This window comes from Apteryx rowi, unplaced genomic scaffold (assembly GCF_003343035.1).
Source record: "Apteryx rowi isolate R43461 unplaced genomic scaffold, aptRow1 scaffold_183, whole genome shotgun sequence".
In the NCBI taxonomy this organism is placed as follows: domain Eukaryota; kingdom Metazoa; phylum Chordata; class Aves; order Apterygiformes; family Apterygidae; genus Apteryx; species Apteryx rowi.
Genome location: NW_020448119.1, coordinates 18,316 through 34,571, shown reverse-complemented (window position 1 = coordinate 34,571; position 16,256 = coordinate 18,316). Strand labels below are relative to the sequence as shown.

Below are 16,256 nucleotides of genomic sequence, written 5' to 3'. Positions count from 1 at the left end.
GGCTGGGGCGGGAGCCCGTGTCCTCCCGGCAGGAGCCGCTTGGCCTGGCCCTCTCCTCTGCTCTGCTCGTGGGGAAGGAGAGAGAGGTCTGGGCAGAGGGGTCTCTGCTTCCAGCGGCTGTTGGGAAGGTGCTAGCACGGCGGGGAAAAAGTCCCTGACAGATCATTCAAAAAAAAAAAAAATCTCCTGGCACTGTCTTTTCATAGGAATTACGGTGAGAATCTCAGTTGAAAGACACCCTAAGGAGCAATATCGTTATAACAGAACGTAGTTTTCAGGCCTGCAATAGCAATCAGGGTATGACTCTTACCTAGTGGCTCTGCAGTGATATGGACACCTGGGTAAGCTGAGGAGCATGGCGAAATAGTGCCAGTCCTATTAGGTGAATGGAGAAACTGAGGCACAACAAGCTTACATAATTCCACCCCAAGTCCCGGGCTTTGATCACCTTTTTCTTTTCCTCCACAGCCACTTGCATTTCTGCTAGGAATTCCTAGGATTCTGGAGCAATGCCAAGGAAATTTCATGACTGGAATGAAAATGTCACCCCCCCCCCCCAATTCTTCAAGCTGCAGTGAAGAGGCCAGGAGGAGATACTGACAAATCACCCTTTCCTGAGAGCTTGCAGGAAGCCTGTGTACTCTGGGGAACAGGGAGTCGTGACACACCTTTTACTGCGATCTTGGGCTCCAAGGCTCTGCGCATGTTTGCTAAGAGCTTAAAGCACATTCACTGTCGTTGCTCTCTCTCTCTCCCCCGTATATCCATATATACCCATCTATGTATGTATGCTGCGTATTTCTGCGCTTACTCATGGGGATAGTGGCTTCTAGAAAGAAGCTATATTTTTAGACTTTGCCTCATGAGAAAAGTAGTGACCATTATAATAACACTGTTTCTATGGCATTGTTCATCTGAGGATTTCAAGCAGCTTTACAATAACAGAGGCTTACTACACTATATTGGCCCCGTGGGCTCAGGAAAAGCTCCAGTTTGCAAACAGGGAAGAGGAGGCACAGACAAGTGGTGTGACTTGACTGAGCCCATCCAGGGAGTCAGTGGCAGGGAGAGGCTCGATTCCATGCTGTGTGCCCGGGGCTTGCCTGTACTTCAAGGAACATATTACGTTTCATCCAAATGTCATATATGACCATGCCAAAGGTAGGAAGGGAGGGGAAAGGCAGGGCTTTGCAATATTAGGGAATTAATCTCCATATAAACCTGTTTGGCTTTTCCATGGGATACAGAGACTAGAGCACAGCCCAGAGGTGCTGCCTATCCTGTCCCTGAGTATCAGCTGTGAATTTAATTAGTGATAAGCAAACCTCACAGAACGTATGCAAGGCTCATGATGAGAATGCCATTCCTTTTTATGGCTATTTGAATACGGAAAAGATTTCTTTTCATTCTGTGATTTAGTCTCTTTCCTTCACTCCAGTTTTTAGAAAGGAAATTTTCAGCCCAAATGTCGACAAATTTCTTAAGGCAGAGAATGTCCATCAGAGTCATTCCTCTCCTTTTGACTGGCTTTAATTACTTCAGTGCCCCCACCCAAGCCCCAACCCAAACCAAAAACTCCTACACCAACAAGAGCTTGTTTCTGTGTAAAGAGAAGTATGTGATAGGAAGTTTTTGTAGCATGACACAGGCCAGGCTCTGGACTGGTGTAAGTCAGTACAGCTTTGCTGGAAGCAGTAGAACAATGTGAATTTTCACTAGCAGGGAATCTGGCTTCAATTCTTCTGAGAAGGGCTTTATGTCAACAGTGACAGGCAGGAAGAACCACATGAAAATTGGACTGAAATCCTGTATGCACTGCCAGTTGGAGTGTAAACTGCTGTGGGAAAACTTACGGAGGAGTGCAATATTACCATGCAGAAATCAAAGGAACTGGTAATTCTGAAATGCTTTTAGGAACTGAAGACAAATAAATTCTCCTGGCCTTTAGTGTCACTGAATGAAGTAACTCAGCTTTGTTCTCCTGGACGGGCTACCAGTTACAGTGCTCCCTGCACACAGACGAAGGACATGGCTCAGTGGCTTATAAATACCTGGTGCCTTCCTCCTCTCCATACCTCTTCTGTTGCAACAGTGTGCTGTCATGTCTCACTGGACCTGTTGGGTGGTGTAGGCACATCCTAGAAAATGCCTAAAGGGCTGCACAATAATCAGCAGTGAATTCCCAGTGATGGGAGATTTCCGAAGCTGGGGAGAATGAAAAAGGAAGAAAGGAAAGGAGGAAGGGAGGAAAGGCAGGAGGAAGGACAGGAGGGAAGGAGAAAGGTGCTTGCTGGACTTCCTCACCTTCCTCTATTTTCAGCCTTTTCTAATTATTGAGATCCTCCAGGACAAGAGTGGGTTATCCACAGAAAGCACCCCCAAGTGCCTATGTTGTACGTCAGAAGCCATAACCCTAGCAGTTCAGCAAAAGTTGCTGGCTCTCGCCCACTGCTCCATTGCTGAAATTGTCTGCAATGGGATACAAAATYCCCTTGTTTTATACAGCATGTTTTCCATAGAGTTGCCTCATTTGCACTCCAATTTGAAAACCATGTCCTCTCTGTTCTCTGACGCTGGATTCGAAGAGCAGCACTATTCCCTCCATCGTGAGAGGACAGATCTGTCATCCTGCATTAGTAAGCTGAAGTAATGGCAAGAGGGACAATGAAGTGACATTCAAGAGTCACAGGAGTAGCTCTGCTCTGCTGTGTAGGAGACCCAGATGATTGCTCAGATGCCTCCTGAACTGGTARTGTGTTGAAATCAGAATATTCAGCCCCAGGCCAGGATGGGAGCTGCTCCCAGCTTTCCAGTTACTACCACCAGATGCTCCAAGGGACAGCAGGGAGCCCGGAGGCTATCCTATGTGTGTGTGGGGCTTTTACAGCTTGGGAAKGGGTTCTCAAATATATGTCCCAAAGCCAGGTGAAAACAGAGGGAAGGAGGAAGCAGAAATCCTCTGACTCTTCAAACCCTGCCAAGGACCCTTTGAGAACTGCTAGATACTACAGTGGCTTTTGAGAACAGTGAAAAGGTTAAACTCATTGACTTGGCGTAAGCTGTCTCCCATATTCTGCCCAGCCCATCATAATAATGGGATTGCTAGAGCTTGTTCACGCCAGATAATAACATTGTTTTAGTGCAGCTTCTTCTATGGACCTACATATAACACAGTCTTGAAATGCATGTGGCCARCCTGACCATGCCAAACTTTGGACATGGTATTTCAAGTCACAGGTGGCTGCAGCAGCTACACAAGAAGACTTGAAACTCATCTTGCCTGTGTCTGGGCTAAGCTTGCCTTAACTGAGGTGTGCTGCTCATCTGAGAATTATCTTAGCTGCATCTGAACTCTGCTCTTTTTTAATTTATATTTTTCTACCATTTTGTCCTTTCTCCTTTCTTATTTGTCTTCCTCCCTACCACCTCCTTCCATAAGAAATCGTGTTGAAATACTCCAGCCACTCTGTTACTTGAAGTTGCAGCCTCCTCCAGCTCTGAAACCTTCCATATGTGCTGGTTTTAACTTTCTGTGTGAGTGAGTGTAAAGATAGGGAACCATATTAAAGACTTGTACTTACTCCATTTTAAGAATAAAAGTAAATTAGAGATGAGTCTGAGCTTTGAGCTCAGATCTGATTTTTTCCTCATTCCCAGATTCTCTCAGCTCTTCCTGGGGGTGGTAGGAGGCATGGTTTGGATGGGGGACAGGGACTTGGTCTTTGTAGGGTGGATCTAGGTTTGGATTTTTTCTAAGTTTGACCTTTATCCAGTTTAGGATTTTGGCCCCAGTCTAGCTATAAACATTACCCCAAGCCCAAACATGGCTCCTCCGCATGTCTGGGAAGGTTATTCTTTTTTAAAGGTGATAAACTAGCACATCATATGTGTTATCTATCTTTTGCAGTAAATGCCAAGCTGTCAGAATGAAAATGTCACATAAATCCTACATAAAGTATTTACATTTAAAAAGTTTAACTCAGAAAAATTTAAACAACCTTTCTGATGATGCAGTCATTTGCAACAGGTCAGCCAGGTATTGGCAATGCTAAGAAATGTTTCTGTTTCTGGAGCTGGAATAAATACAGTCTATCAAAACGGAGTCATCAAACCAAAACAAAATATATTTAACATGGTGCAACAGTCAATGCCATAAGAAATCACCATATAAGTATGCACAGTTATATATATAATCTACACATACTAATATGACTTTACAAATTTCATATTACATGTAGATACACACAAAACTGACTTAGGAGGAAGCATTTGTTGCCAGCCCCTCTGGGGACACGGTTTCTTATCTACTTGCTGTTGGGAGTTATAACACTTTGTTTTGAAAGTTACTGTATTGCAATTGTATTGCATTCTCCTGTGAGTCACGGTTGATAATAATCTTTGCCATCCACGCAATGAAACTGAACAGAGCTTGCTCAGCGTATGACTACCCCTTGCTGGGTGCAGGTCTGGCAGGCTGCAAGGTCCCTAGTAGGTCCTGAGCATGGCCACAAGCTCCTGGGTCGGTCCTTGGCGCCCAGAATAGGGAATATTCCTGCTACGCCACATTGCAGAGCCGGGGGGCAGGAGGGCCCCAAGAGAGCCCAGAGTGCTTGCGCTGCTGGCTAACACTAGGTCTGCTCTGCCAGCACCAGGCTTATTCTGGATTTGACTTTGCTGGGACTAATCTAATAGTTTATTGGAGGCTCTGCACCTCCTTCAAGGGAAGCCCTGCAGGAGCAGGGTTTGGGCTGGCTCCTGGCTCCTGGCTGTACTCCCTGCCCCAGGGGTACCCATGGCCCAAGTGGGATGGCAGCAGTGGGCTCCATGCCAAAACCTCTCCCTGGGGCACAACGAAGCAGAAGGTAAAGTAGAGCAGTCCTGGGATTGCTCTCATATACACTCTGAGTGGAAGAGCTTCCTGACAACTCCAGACTGTCAGTGGGTACGTTATGGTGGGTTAATACCATATTTACCTTTTCTTCCCCTGCCTCTCTCCTCTCTTCCAGCCACTGCAGCTCTGAGCAAGTAGTAGGAATGAAATAACCACAAACCAGGCCCACAGTCCTAAAAATAGTGGCGCTAACACGGCACTGATCTACATTGTGGCTCCCAACGATTGCTAACACTGGTGGAGCAGAATGAGGTTAACTACAGCTGGAAATGTTGCAGAGTGTCTCCACTGTAGGCCAGTCAGGGCAAGGTTAGAAAAGGGCATGCTTTTTGCTTTTTCAGTGCATTTTGTTACTCTGCAATGGAAGTCCTCAGAATTCCCCAAGGACATTTCCTGTGCTTGTGCCAGTGACCAGTGAAATTTGTGCTGCAAATACTTTTTTTTTGGCCAATGGTAGCCAAATACGCCCTGAAAAACTCCCTCACTGGCAAAAACCCAGAAAGGTATTAAGAAAAATTGGAAAGCAAAAGTGAGAAAAAAAAAAGGAAGATGAGGGTAAGGAGAGGAGGAGAAAGCRAAAAAGGGAAAGAATAAATGAGAAGAAAATGAAAAAAGATTTGTGAAGAGAGGAAAAAAAAAAGCCTAGTTTGGGGTTTACAGCAGGTGACTCAGATTCTGCAGATCTGAATTCTCCTTCTGACTCAAAAGTAACTGGCCATGTGTCTTTCAGTGTTTTACTTGCCCTTGCTACTTCTAAGTTTCTTACCTTGCAGGGCATCCAAGAGAGCAAATACACTGCAAAGCAAAGGCTTTAAAAATTCCCCAGTGGAAACAGCTGTCAAATACTGTGACTAAACTATAAGAAAAAGGTTGAGAGCAGGATGGGAGGAGAGGCAGAGAGCCAAGGAACAGAGAAAGAGTGAGGAGTAAAAGAACGAAAGGAAGAGGGAAGAGAATGAATAGGGAGATCACCTGAAGGAGACAGAGAAGCTTTTGGAAATGAAGTTAGCTATTTGTCAGCGTGAATATATCCTCTTGCAATGGCAGGGAGAAGAACTGAGATCAGAAACTTGTCCTGGAGACCCACTGTGGGGTCTGAAGCTTATGGGCTCCTTGCCAGTGGCATCTCTGCAAACTGTGGTGGAGCTGTCCCAGGACAGAGGAGCCAAGAAACCACAGAGACCCATCACAGCGACGTTTCTAGACAGGAAGAGCGTCTGACATAGAAATGTCTTCTGTCATGCCCCCCAGGCCTGTGCACGATTAACACGGGGAAGAAGCGGGCGTCATGGTAGGTTGGGGGGTTTTCGTTGACAGCCAACTGGCTGGAGTAGGAGCAACACTGTTCATCGTGGCAACCCCGGTCAGCAATGCTGCTGCTGCGGCTTCTCCAGAGGCCTGTCCTGTGGGAGCCATGGACACGGCAGAGGGAGAAGCGGCTGGTGTTGAGGGAGAGGCGGGAGTTGCCGCTGCAGCTGTGGAAAGCGTGGCGTGAGAAGATGGATGAGGTGCTGGAGGCACGGTTGCAGCGGTCACAGCCATGGGCCGCTTCACTGTACTGACACACCGTGTAGCTGTTGTACGCTGGGGAGTCTGTCAGATCCATGAGCATGGCCTCCGAGTAGCTGGGGATCAGCTGCCGATTGGTGCAGATGTGCCACTCCAGCTCAGTGCTGTCCTGAGTGGTGTCCCTGGGCATGCGGTACCTGTACAAGGGTTCCTCCACTGCAGCAGGTGCTGTGTACTCCAGGCCCAGCAGTTTCTCCACATGGTAGTGAACATAAGCAGTCTGATACTCTATGAGTACCCTAAGTGGCCATGAGATCATCAAGATAGCTGCCACCCAGAAAGCATAGTGGGACACGTACCACGGGAGGTGATCTGGGTCCCCGTAGGCCATCATAAGTTCCTTAAAGTCCACGTTTTTTAGCTGCATGCCTTCCCTCACTTCCATGTAGTCATCCAGCCCCTCAATCTCTGTGAAAAAGTGAGCCCTCTGGGTCAAGTAAGAGTTCTCAGATTCAATGTTGGCAAAGCTGAAACATTTTGTGAACCTCAGCTTGGTGGCTGTGTAGCTCTCCAGGCCCAGGAGCTCCTTGGAGATGTCCTTGTATCCACAGTGAGAATAGTCAAATTCTGCTTCAGCCACATGGGTGTTGACCCTCTCATGGTAGACTTGCGTGGTGGTGTAGGCATCACCGTTGCGGTACCGGGTCACCTGCCGGGTACGCCGCACAAAATGGTAGCTGATGGCCTTCCACCAGATGCATGGGGTGGCTTGCTGCATGCGGTTGATGCATTCATAGACACTGTCCACATCAGCCTTGTACTGCAGCTCCCTCTTGACGTGGCAGTGCCAGCACTCCACCAGGTATACTACGTACAGCATGGAGAGAAAGGCCAACGGGATGTAGACGTAGCCATCTGAGCATGGGCTGTCATGGTAGATCATGGACTTGCCCTTGAAGGAGCTATCAAAGCTGAGCTTGGTGACCCGAGCCAGCTGACACCAGGCCACTGCACCCAAACAGCTGTACATGAGGATGGAGAGCAGGAGGCATTTCCAGTGTGACTCTCTGCACATGCAAGCGCTCAGGGACTGCTTGACAGGGCGTTGCTTTGAATCACACCACCAGGGAAGGGGGAGAGAGAGAAAGAGAAACAGAGAGAAGAACCTGTCAGTCACACTATTTTACATAACACACGTAACAACTTTTGCTTTTGAGACTCTGTCTGGTTTTGCCCTCAACTGCCTGAGGAGTAGGACACCACCCTATTTAATATAAATATGAATATATACAGCTTTCCCAGAAACGCCATGCCCTGGACAGAGATCTCCGGACAGAACTCCTTCCCWGTTCCTCCTTGCTTCAGGGAGAGAAGTCACTCGAGCGGGAGTGAGGTGCTGCGGCTTACCACCCCGCGTGCGCCTGCTCCCTTCCTGCTGGCACTGTGGCACTGAGGTCCCCGGTGTAGGTGAGAAAGTGGCCGAGTTGCGCTCTGCCCACTACAGCCTTCCCCCTGCTTCAGCTGTGCGGGTGCCAGCAGGGTACATCACCAGCTCCATTGCACGCGCCGGGGCTGAGTGTCCTCCCGGGCAGTGCAGGGGACCAGTGCCATGTGGAGCCGGAGCTGCCACCTGATTCAGAGCTGACTCAGACCCAACCCTCAAACCTACCAAGTGATCGACACCGTTTTCCTGGAGGCTAGCCATCAGGAAAATTACTAGATTCAAGCACATTTATTTAAAAATGTGACAGGATTACAGTACAGTGCAGCATAGCTTCAGGCTGGCTAGAAGACTAGCTCCTATTTAAAATACCTAAAAAGTTTAACATTTGAAGCTAAGGTATATATATGAATATTTAAAATGTAGCGCACCCCCTTCTTTCAAGTTCCAAAAGTCAGGCTGAGCAGTAGAGAGGGAGTTTGCCCTCCTGCCCTCCCCTTGCCTTCACTGAGATGATGTGATTGCAGCCCTTACCCCTGTGATGTTGCAGTGAATCAGCTGCATTGTCATGCTATGCTGGGCTATAATAAAAAAGGCCAAATCAAGCCACACAGCTAGCAGAAAACAGAGTTGTCCTTCTGCAAAGAGCAGCAGCAGCATGACTTACGTTACTGGCTGGCAGCAGTCTATTTGTAGAAAGTACGTGAAGCAAGACCCCCTGCCCACCTGGCAGGTATTGCTGAAGGCTGTCTGCTTCCCGCTTGTCACTGCCAGCCTTTGCCTCCTCCTTACACTGAGAAAATAATAGTGAGGGAGCAGGTATGCACTGATATTCATGCATTATCCCTCTGCCTAGCCCTATTCTGTACAAAAATAGAAGCACACTGTTACTCCTTCTCCCAAGGGGCCACCTCTAATGCACCAAACTACTCAGTAGATGCCAGCAGATGCTAGGTTTGGGAAATGTTTTCTCTTTCTTTCTGCAAGGATAAAATTCTCCCCCAATATAGCTTGTCTCAGACCCACAACACATAAGAGTCAGTAAGTAATCTTGAGCCAGCCAGGAGTTTAAGGACTATCATTTTATGACCAGAAAATAATAGCCCAGCACCACTAGAAAGAAGAGTTTACTATTTTCTCAATGAGGTGGAAGCATTGGCTTCTAACCTTGCAGGGCTATAAGATCAGAATTTAATATTGCTTTTTTTCTGGGACAGAGAGCTACTTCTAAGTAACTGTAGAGATTTTTATGGTTCTCTGTGACCACTGCCAAACTAGACTTCATGGGGTTAGGTTTTGATTTCATAGCTTCAAATCTGATATTGTAAATGCAGAGTAATTTCACTGATTTTAGGGAGCCACACCAGTATTTATCTACAGTAACTAAGGGCAGGATCTGGCTCTGGATGGTTCCAGAAGGAATCTCTAAAGAATTTACATTCTTATCCCAAACATTTTTTATATATTTATGTGTTAGAATAAAGAATAATTATACTGGGCTGAGTTTTGTTTACTAAGGCCATTCACACTAACAGTGGCCAAAATGGGTATAGACAAGCTAAACAGGTTTTAAAGTGCATGTTAAATACCTTTTCTGCAGGCAGGGTAGTGAAGAGACCTAAGTATTGGTAAGAATAAGGCTATTTTCCATAGCCTTTTCCAGAAAACCTTGAGGAAAGCAATAACATGGCTTCAACCAGCCCCCAAATCAGCTGAACAATAACTGCAGGACTTTTGTGAGTGTATTCCTAAATATAACCGCAGTCATGAGGAGTTTCACCTCGGGAAACTCTGTCAATGCCTGCCGCTCTGTCCACGTGCTGTTACGCCCCGGTGCAGGCTTCTGCCCTGGCCACACGGTTCCCCCAACTCAGCCCCAGACTCTCCTGACACTTGGGAACTGCACTAGGAATATCTACCTTTTGTTTTTTGTCTGGTCTTTGTATGGAGCTAGAGTTTTTCTGTGCTGTGGCGATGCCAAAATATACACTATAGTGAAGAATTGCAAACATCCACCTTTTTTTTCCCTGAAGGTTGTTTTTCTCATGTGAAGAAAACTCTAAAACTGAAAATACCTTTACACCAATCATGAGGACTGTGCAGAAAAAACAGCTGGGCAATATTCTACTGAGGGAATTTAAGTCCAGAGTCAGCAGGTTTGCATAGGCACTTTTCATGTAAAATTGTCTGTGATTAATACTCTAAAGAACTGCAGTGGGCCCAGCCAAAGGGGTCTGACCTGAAGGGGTTTTAATGTAAGGTGTGTGCTCAAATACTCCGTGCAGCTCTGGGAACCTCAACCTTTTCCTTGATGTATTCAAGGCGTTCTCAGCCCGGCGCCCAGCAGTGTGCGAGGGCTGCCCCGTGTTTGTTAAGGCAATATTTGCCAAAGGCACTGCAGCCCCCACCTGTCCTTTATCTTGCTGGCCTTTGACGAACAGCTTTTCTGCTCTCTGCAGCTGTATCCTGCCCAAGGGCTGATTCAATCCACCCAGGGTTATCACGGGCTGTACTGGAGTCTGAAAGCTGGCAAATGCCTCCTGATGTGCTTCCTGCCATGAAATGCCACCTACCCTCTGCGGGAAGAGGTGGCTCCCATCTCACCACGTTGAGACCAGCACTGGGCTGGGCTGGCAGCAGCCCCGAGCCTCGCAGGCCTGGCATGACATTTTTGTGTGCGTCCTCTGGAGACACCTCAAAAATGGCATGCAGCCCACAGCGCAGGAGAAGCTCGATCTTCCTGAGGCAGACTACCATCACTATTTTCACTGCAGCGTATAGAAAAATGCAGCTCTTCTCTCCTTGCATTAATGAAGACATGCAGCCATAGTGCCCACCATCAGACTGCTCCAGGGAGGCCCCCCATTCACACTGCAATCCACCTCAGCAGGCTCTTCATGTTCAAAACCCTTTGGGAAAAACATTATTCTTTCCTTCTGGCCCTTCTGACCCACTGTATTATACCCTCCTTTTGTTCCTATCAGATCTCACTCTCCACTGGTCCTCAGTTATAAAAGGGTCCCTCTTCTAGTGCCTACCCTCATAGCTGTTCATCTTACCTCAAATTCTGAATATATTCATCCAGCCTAGATCCCCTTATTGCTCCTTCCTTCTGCTGAAATAATTATCTAAAACAGTTACACTGTTAGGAACACGGTAAAGCATTTTGACAGTGTTTGTAAGAAAGACGCAAAATATAACAAATAATTACAATAAAAGCATCACACACTCATAAAATCTAATAAGGAAATGTATCTTTCCATCTTTCTCTGCATAACAAATTCATTAATATGTTAAACCAGTGGCTCTCAGACTTTATTAATTAACATATCTTCCTGCAAGCATGATGTTTGTGGTACTATGTGGAATTCTCTCCCTGCATAATATTTCAGATCAAAACAGGGTCAGCTTGTATTTCTGGATGAATACAATAATGCTTAAGGAAACTAATAATTTCCATGATAACTTGTACTAGTCAGAGAACAAGAGTTGCGTTCAGTGAAGAATGTTGTGGGTTCTGTGTTGTTTTGATGTGGAACAAARCCATAATCCCTGGAAAAATTTAATAGAGAAATATATTTGAAGAAATCCAAGACAGAGAGCCAAACAGAAAGCCAGCGCCAAACAGAAACTGTCCCAGAATAGACAAAAGCACAGTCATCAGGCGTTTTGCCCGAGAGCTAGGACCCGCAGATTTGGGTCTCCAACCCAAAGCAAGTGAGGTGTCCTGCTGCTCCTGCTCTTTGGGGGCTTGCCTTTGAGCAGAGACTCCAGCGTTGACCTGAGAAGTCTCCTGACAAAAGTTTAAATGAGACTGCATCATTTCTGTGATGGTTTTGGCAAATCAAATGTGTCATCCAAAAGCTCCCACCCAGCTCTGCTGACAATAGCAATTGTAAAAATCTTTCATTTTTGGACAGCATGCTATGAAGAAACACAGTCGAGCTGTCATTATTATTGTTTATGAATTTCAAGGCGGGTTAAAAATACGTGTTGCAAATAATGACTTGCTACGCCTCTGGCATGCTGCCGAACGGCATTCAGAGGCTTGACTTCTTATCTCTTTTAATTGGATTTGAACTTCCTGCTAATTCTTACTCAAATCATCAGTAAACAAAACTTCATTCTACTTTTCCACAGCTAAAAATCAAGGAAAATTCCCAAATTGTTTAGCACTTCTCAGAGAAGATGAGGAAAACACCGCTGCAGGTGAGAGGGGCAGGCGAGCGCATGCTGGGGAGGAGTGCAGGTGCGCGGGCAGGGGCCGGGGGATGTGCGGGCAGTGCGGGGGCAAGGAGGGACACAGCTGTGGGGCTCGCAAAGTACGCAACAACTGAAGAACTCAGTGTATTTGCGCTGGGGTTTTTTGGACTGTCATTTCCCAAAGTGCAGAGCTCAGGATCTGTCAGCCAGCTCCATACCCTCTCCTAGTCTGCTTGTTGTCTGGTGGCGTGGAGTCTTCCAAGACACACAGCGATAGATGCTATTTAATTTGTTGCCACAGTTGCTGGGAAATAGTCTGGAAAGCCCTAACTGCAGACGGAGAACTGGAATTTCAACTAACACCTGTAGCAGACAGGAGTTTCCAGGCTGGCAACATTTAGACTTTTATTCTTTCAAGAAAGTTCGGTGCAAAACTTTGTTTGCAAATGACAAAGCATCCAAGCTGTGACGGAAAGGGCGATTGCCTTCAAAGTCAGTCTAGGATGGCAGATGCCCAAGATGAAAAGCAGGTATGCAGCGACCGGCCGCAGAGCTCATTCCCACAGGCACACCCACCTCTGGCCCCATTTTGGGTGCTGGCTGCAGTAACAGTAATTAAAGCAATTAAAAAGTACTTTGTGTTGGAACAGCGTGGAGTAAGATTTGGGCTGTTACTCTCACATAATATAAAGGGATGGAAAGAAAGCAGAGGGGCAGAGCACGGCCTGGCCCCCACTCTCTCCCTGCTGGAAGGATGGTGCTCCTGCGGGCAGGGCAAGGCACCGGTGGCCGGGGATTTGGCACTTKCACTCATCCCTGCGACTGAGCAGCATTAAAACGCAGGCAGGTAAGTTGTACCCTGTTGTAGCCATCCTAAGTGAGCTGATGAGCAACTGCATTGAGGGTGGCCATAAATCCAAAATCCTAACCCCCTCTCCCAGACCCTGATTTCTCTTTAAAAGGCACATTTGAAATGTAAAATTGAAGCTAGAGAACCAGAACAAATCAGGACTTGTGTCTCTAGGTCCCTTCCTCCTGACAGGTACGTAAGAACTAACGAATTTCCTCAGAGCTCAGGCCTGGGCTGGCCGGACGCCCTCATTCCCCGCAGCAAACCGAGCGGTCGGCAGCAGAAGGGAAGAGCCACGCTCTCGGAAGCCCCAACTGATTTTACAAGCCCAAGTTTTTGGGTGCCTAGCTTGAAACTCTAGCTCTTCAATTTTGCATGGCTTAGTGCTTTTGCTCACTTCTGGATATGAGTATATCTGATAGTAGGACTCACCCACTAATCACCCAGCTCTTCCTAGATGATTAGCTGGGATCTTTACGGTATAATAACCAGCTAAATGGTTCTTGAATACTTACGCACAGTCAGAGAAATCTCTCCTATTGACTTTGCAAGGCTATTCTGGGTCAGTAAGGTTGATCTTCTGCTACAACACAAACTACTTTTAGATCTTAAGAGCAGGAGAGACTCTAGGCTCTCTTCCCTTACATCCTATACCTCACAGGCAATGCATTTTCACTATACTGTCCTAGGTACAGCCTGGTAACCGGTGCTTGGTAAAAGCTCAACTCCCAGAAAGATGTGCTGCTTTTTTAGTAGACAAAAGGAAATGAAGAACCTGCCCATCTCCTTTGAAATTTGTTCTGATGATGAAATTTTATTGGCATTGTAATTTTGTCTCACTTCAGCCCCCATTTGTGGGAATGTGGATGTCCATCTCTATCTGAAGAAAGACTGTTCATACTACTGCTTTCTCTCTCTGAAGGTACTTCTCCATTCTAATGAGGACACTTTTCAGGGGGTTTTTTTTGGACAAATTAAATGAGTCAAGGTCTGGAAATTCTTCATTGCAGAGCTCTTCTCCAGCTCTCAAATAGTTGCTTTGTGCTCTGTACACAAGCAGCACCTTGAGATCCTCCTTCAATGTGTACCTTGGAAATGGATACAGGACTCAGCGCTTAGTTCACTGGCATCAAACCAAAAAGGTAGAATCACCTCCCCATTCTCTCCCATTCCCTCTTTTTTGTATTTCCAAGAGTTACGTTAGCAGATTTTGGCCCAGCACCTACCCAGAAGTGCATGTTAAACTATTCATCCTCTTGCTCCTAGGTATTTTTTGAGTCACTGTTCCTGAGGACAGCTACAGGGTTTGCTGCACTCTGCCCTGACATGCATAACCTCAGATTTGGCTTTGGGTTGAGTAACGGAATTACCAAACGAAGCAGATCCCTCTGTATGACTGTGCTCTCGTCTCATCATTACATACCAGCCTGATAATGTTTGTGCCAACTGTAAATGTTACCTGCAGTGATTTTATACTTAATTCCAGTGGATAGTGTCAAGTCTAGTAATAATTCCTGCAGAACCCTGCCAACGTAATGGTTAAGTAGCCCATTAACTTACACAATACAAATGTCTTCATAAAGCTAAGTGTCAGTCGTAAAAACAAGGCTGTGAGTCTCGCGTGGACACTGAGGTGCCCCTCACACTTTCACTGCTCGCCCCCAAGTGTAAGCACCTTATGCAGTTCCAGATACAACGCTACGCCACAAACCCTCCCATAGCTTCACTGGAATACATTACTATCTAGTTTTCTGTTGCTGTATGCTATTAATCAGTAGTTGTATTCTACTCCAAAAGTAGCTGTATGGCAGTGTGGGCTAGAAGCATTTCTTCTCTTTCTGCCTGCCAAAGTATTGCTTATGGCATGAAAATGGTTCAGGTGACAATTATAAACCTCATATTTTGTCCACTTTTAATTTTGACTGGCAAAAGAAATTCAAACTGAAAGCTGCCAAACTTACCCTGAGAGGGCAGGAGGAATATTCAGAAAAGTTCAAAGGAAACTGACTCGACGATTTTTGAGTTACAGTCTTCCAAAATTTGATATGTAATTTTGCCTTATGTTTACAATTTTTTGCAGCTCTCTGTTGACGAAATGGCTTATTCCTCTTCTGCCAGACTTCATGCTTCAGTCTCCTTGAGAACTCCAGCATGAGCTGTATAATCAGAAAATATGCCGCAATAGCATAAATTTATTCTAGTATTTGTTTTGTGGACAGTCTGGGGCCCAAGTTTGTCTGCGTGTGTCTGGTTCCCAGACAGATATCTGGGTTCCCGAAAAGCATCAAAAGCATTAAAATTCTCCTTCAGGAATATCATGCCAGAAGCATTTCCTGTCCTTTTAAACCCCACGTGTAAATGTGTTCACCCTTGGTGGCTGACCTCAAGAGCTGCAATTTTGCTGAAGCAAAATGCTATCATGTCTAAAATGAAAGAATGAGAGAAAACAGAGGGTAATGAAGACGTGGCCCGAATGGAAATAGAAAAATGACAGGGAAACACAGGAGAAAGGGGGGGGAGGAAAGTGGCAGGGAGAAAAGGATAGCCCAGACATGCAAATGCCACTGAGGCGGGGAACAGCGCAGGCAGGCGAGCAAGGATAGCAGCTAGCCTGCACAGGAGCAGAGGGGAACTAGGCCCAAAAATAGAACCTGCGCAAGAATTAATGGGGGGGAACTTTGAGTTTGACAGCACCAAAGTGTCATATGAGCCAGCAATCCCCTCAGCCCATTTATTATCTGAAAAGCAGCTACTCCTGAAAGGCTGTCTTTCTCACTGGTGGGAACTTCTCCAAAGAGAGAGGAAGAAAAAAGATCTATCTCCGTAAACTCCTCCCCACAGCCTGGAGTGGCGGGATAAGGTTGTGCTAAATGGGGGCAGCAACTCTCGCAGTGGTGACACTGCACTGCACTGCTGACACTGCAGCTGTGTCTCAGCAAGAATAGATGTGCGCAAGGGCCTGGCATCACAGTCTGTTCCTGCTCTCCTGAGACCTGACTTCAGGGTGACTTCATGGCCGTTTTCAACAACAAAATGACCCCACAGCTCAGGATTACTCATGTGAGCAATGAGTCTATCTTATCAGATTTTTTTTTAGCAAGAATATCCTGTTGGTGGGGAAAAAAAAGTGGGTCAGAGACAGGCATAGGACTGGAAGAAAAGAAATGAAAATAAAGCAGCAAGAAGAAAAAATAGTACATAAATTAATGCCAATCATTTGCCTGTGTGGACTTATGCTTGTGATAATGTGTTTCACTGAGATAAATGAGAGGGAAAGAATAATCAATAGCCACAAGGCCATACATTTTGGCAAGTGGTGACCTGCCTCAATGAAAATAGATTTGTGTCTCTGAGATCTCTTC

General features: G+C 46.2%; 1 protein-coding gene across 1 annotated transcript; it reads right to left on the bottom strand.

Annotated features, from left to right (window-relative positions):
* Positions 1-6,017: 6,017 nt before the first annotated feature.
* LOC112964059 (transmembrane protein 151B-like) lies at positions 6,018-7,502 on the bottom strand. Its single transcript, XM_026061690.1, has one exon. The coding sequence runs from the start codon at positions 7,473-7,475 to the stop codon at positions 6,078-6,080; it is 1,398 nt and encodes a 465-aa protein (XP_025917475.1). The 5' UTR covers positions 7,476-7,502; the 3' UTR covers positions 6,018-6,077.
* Positions 7,503-16,256: the final 8,754 nt, after the last annotated feature.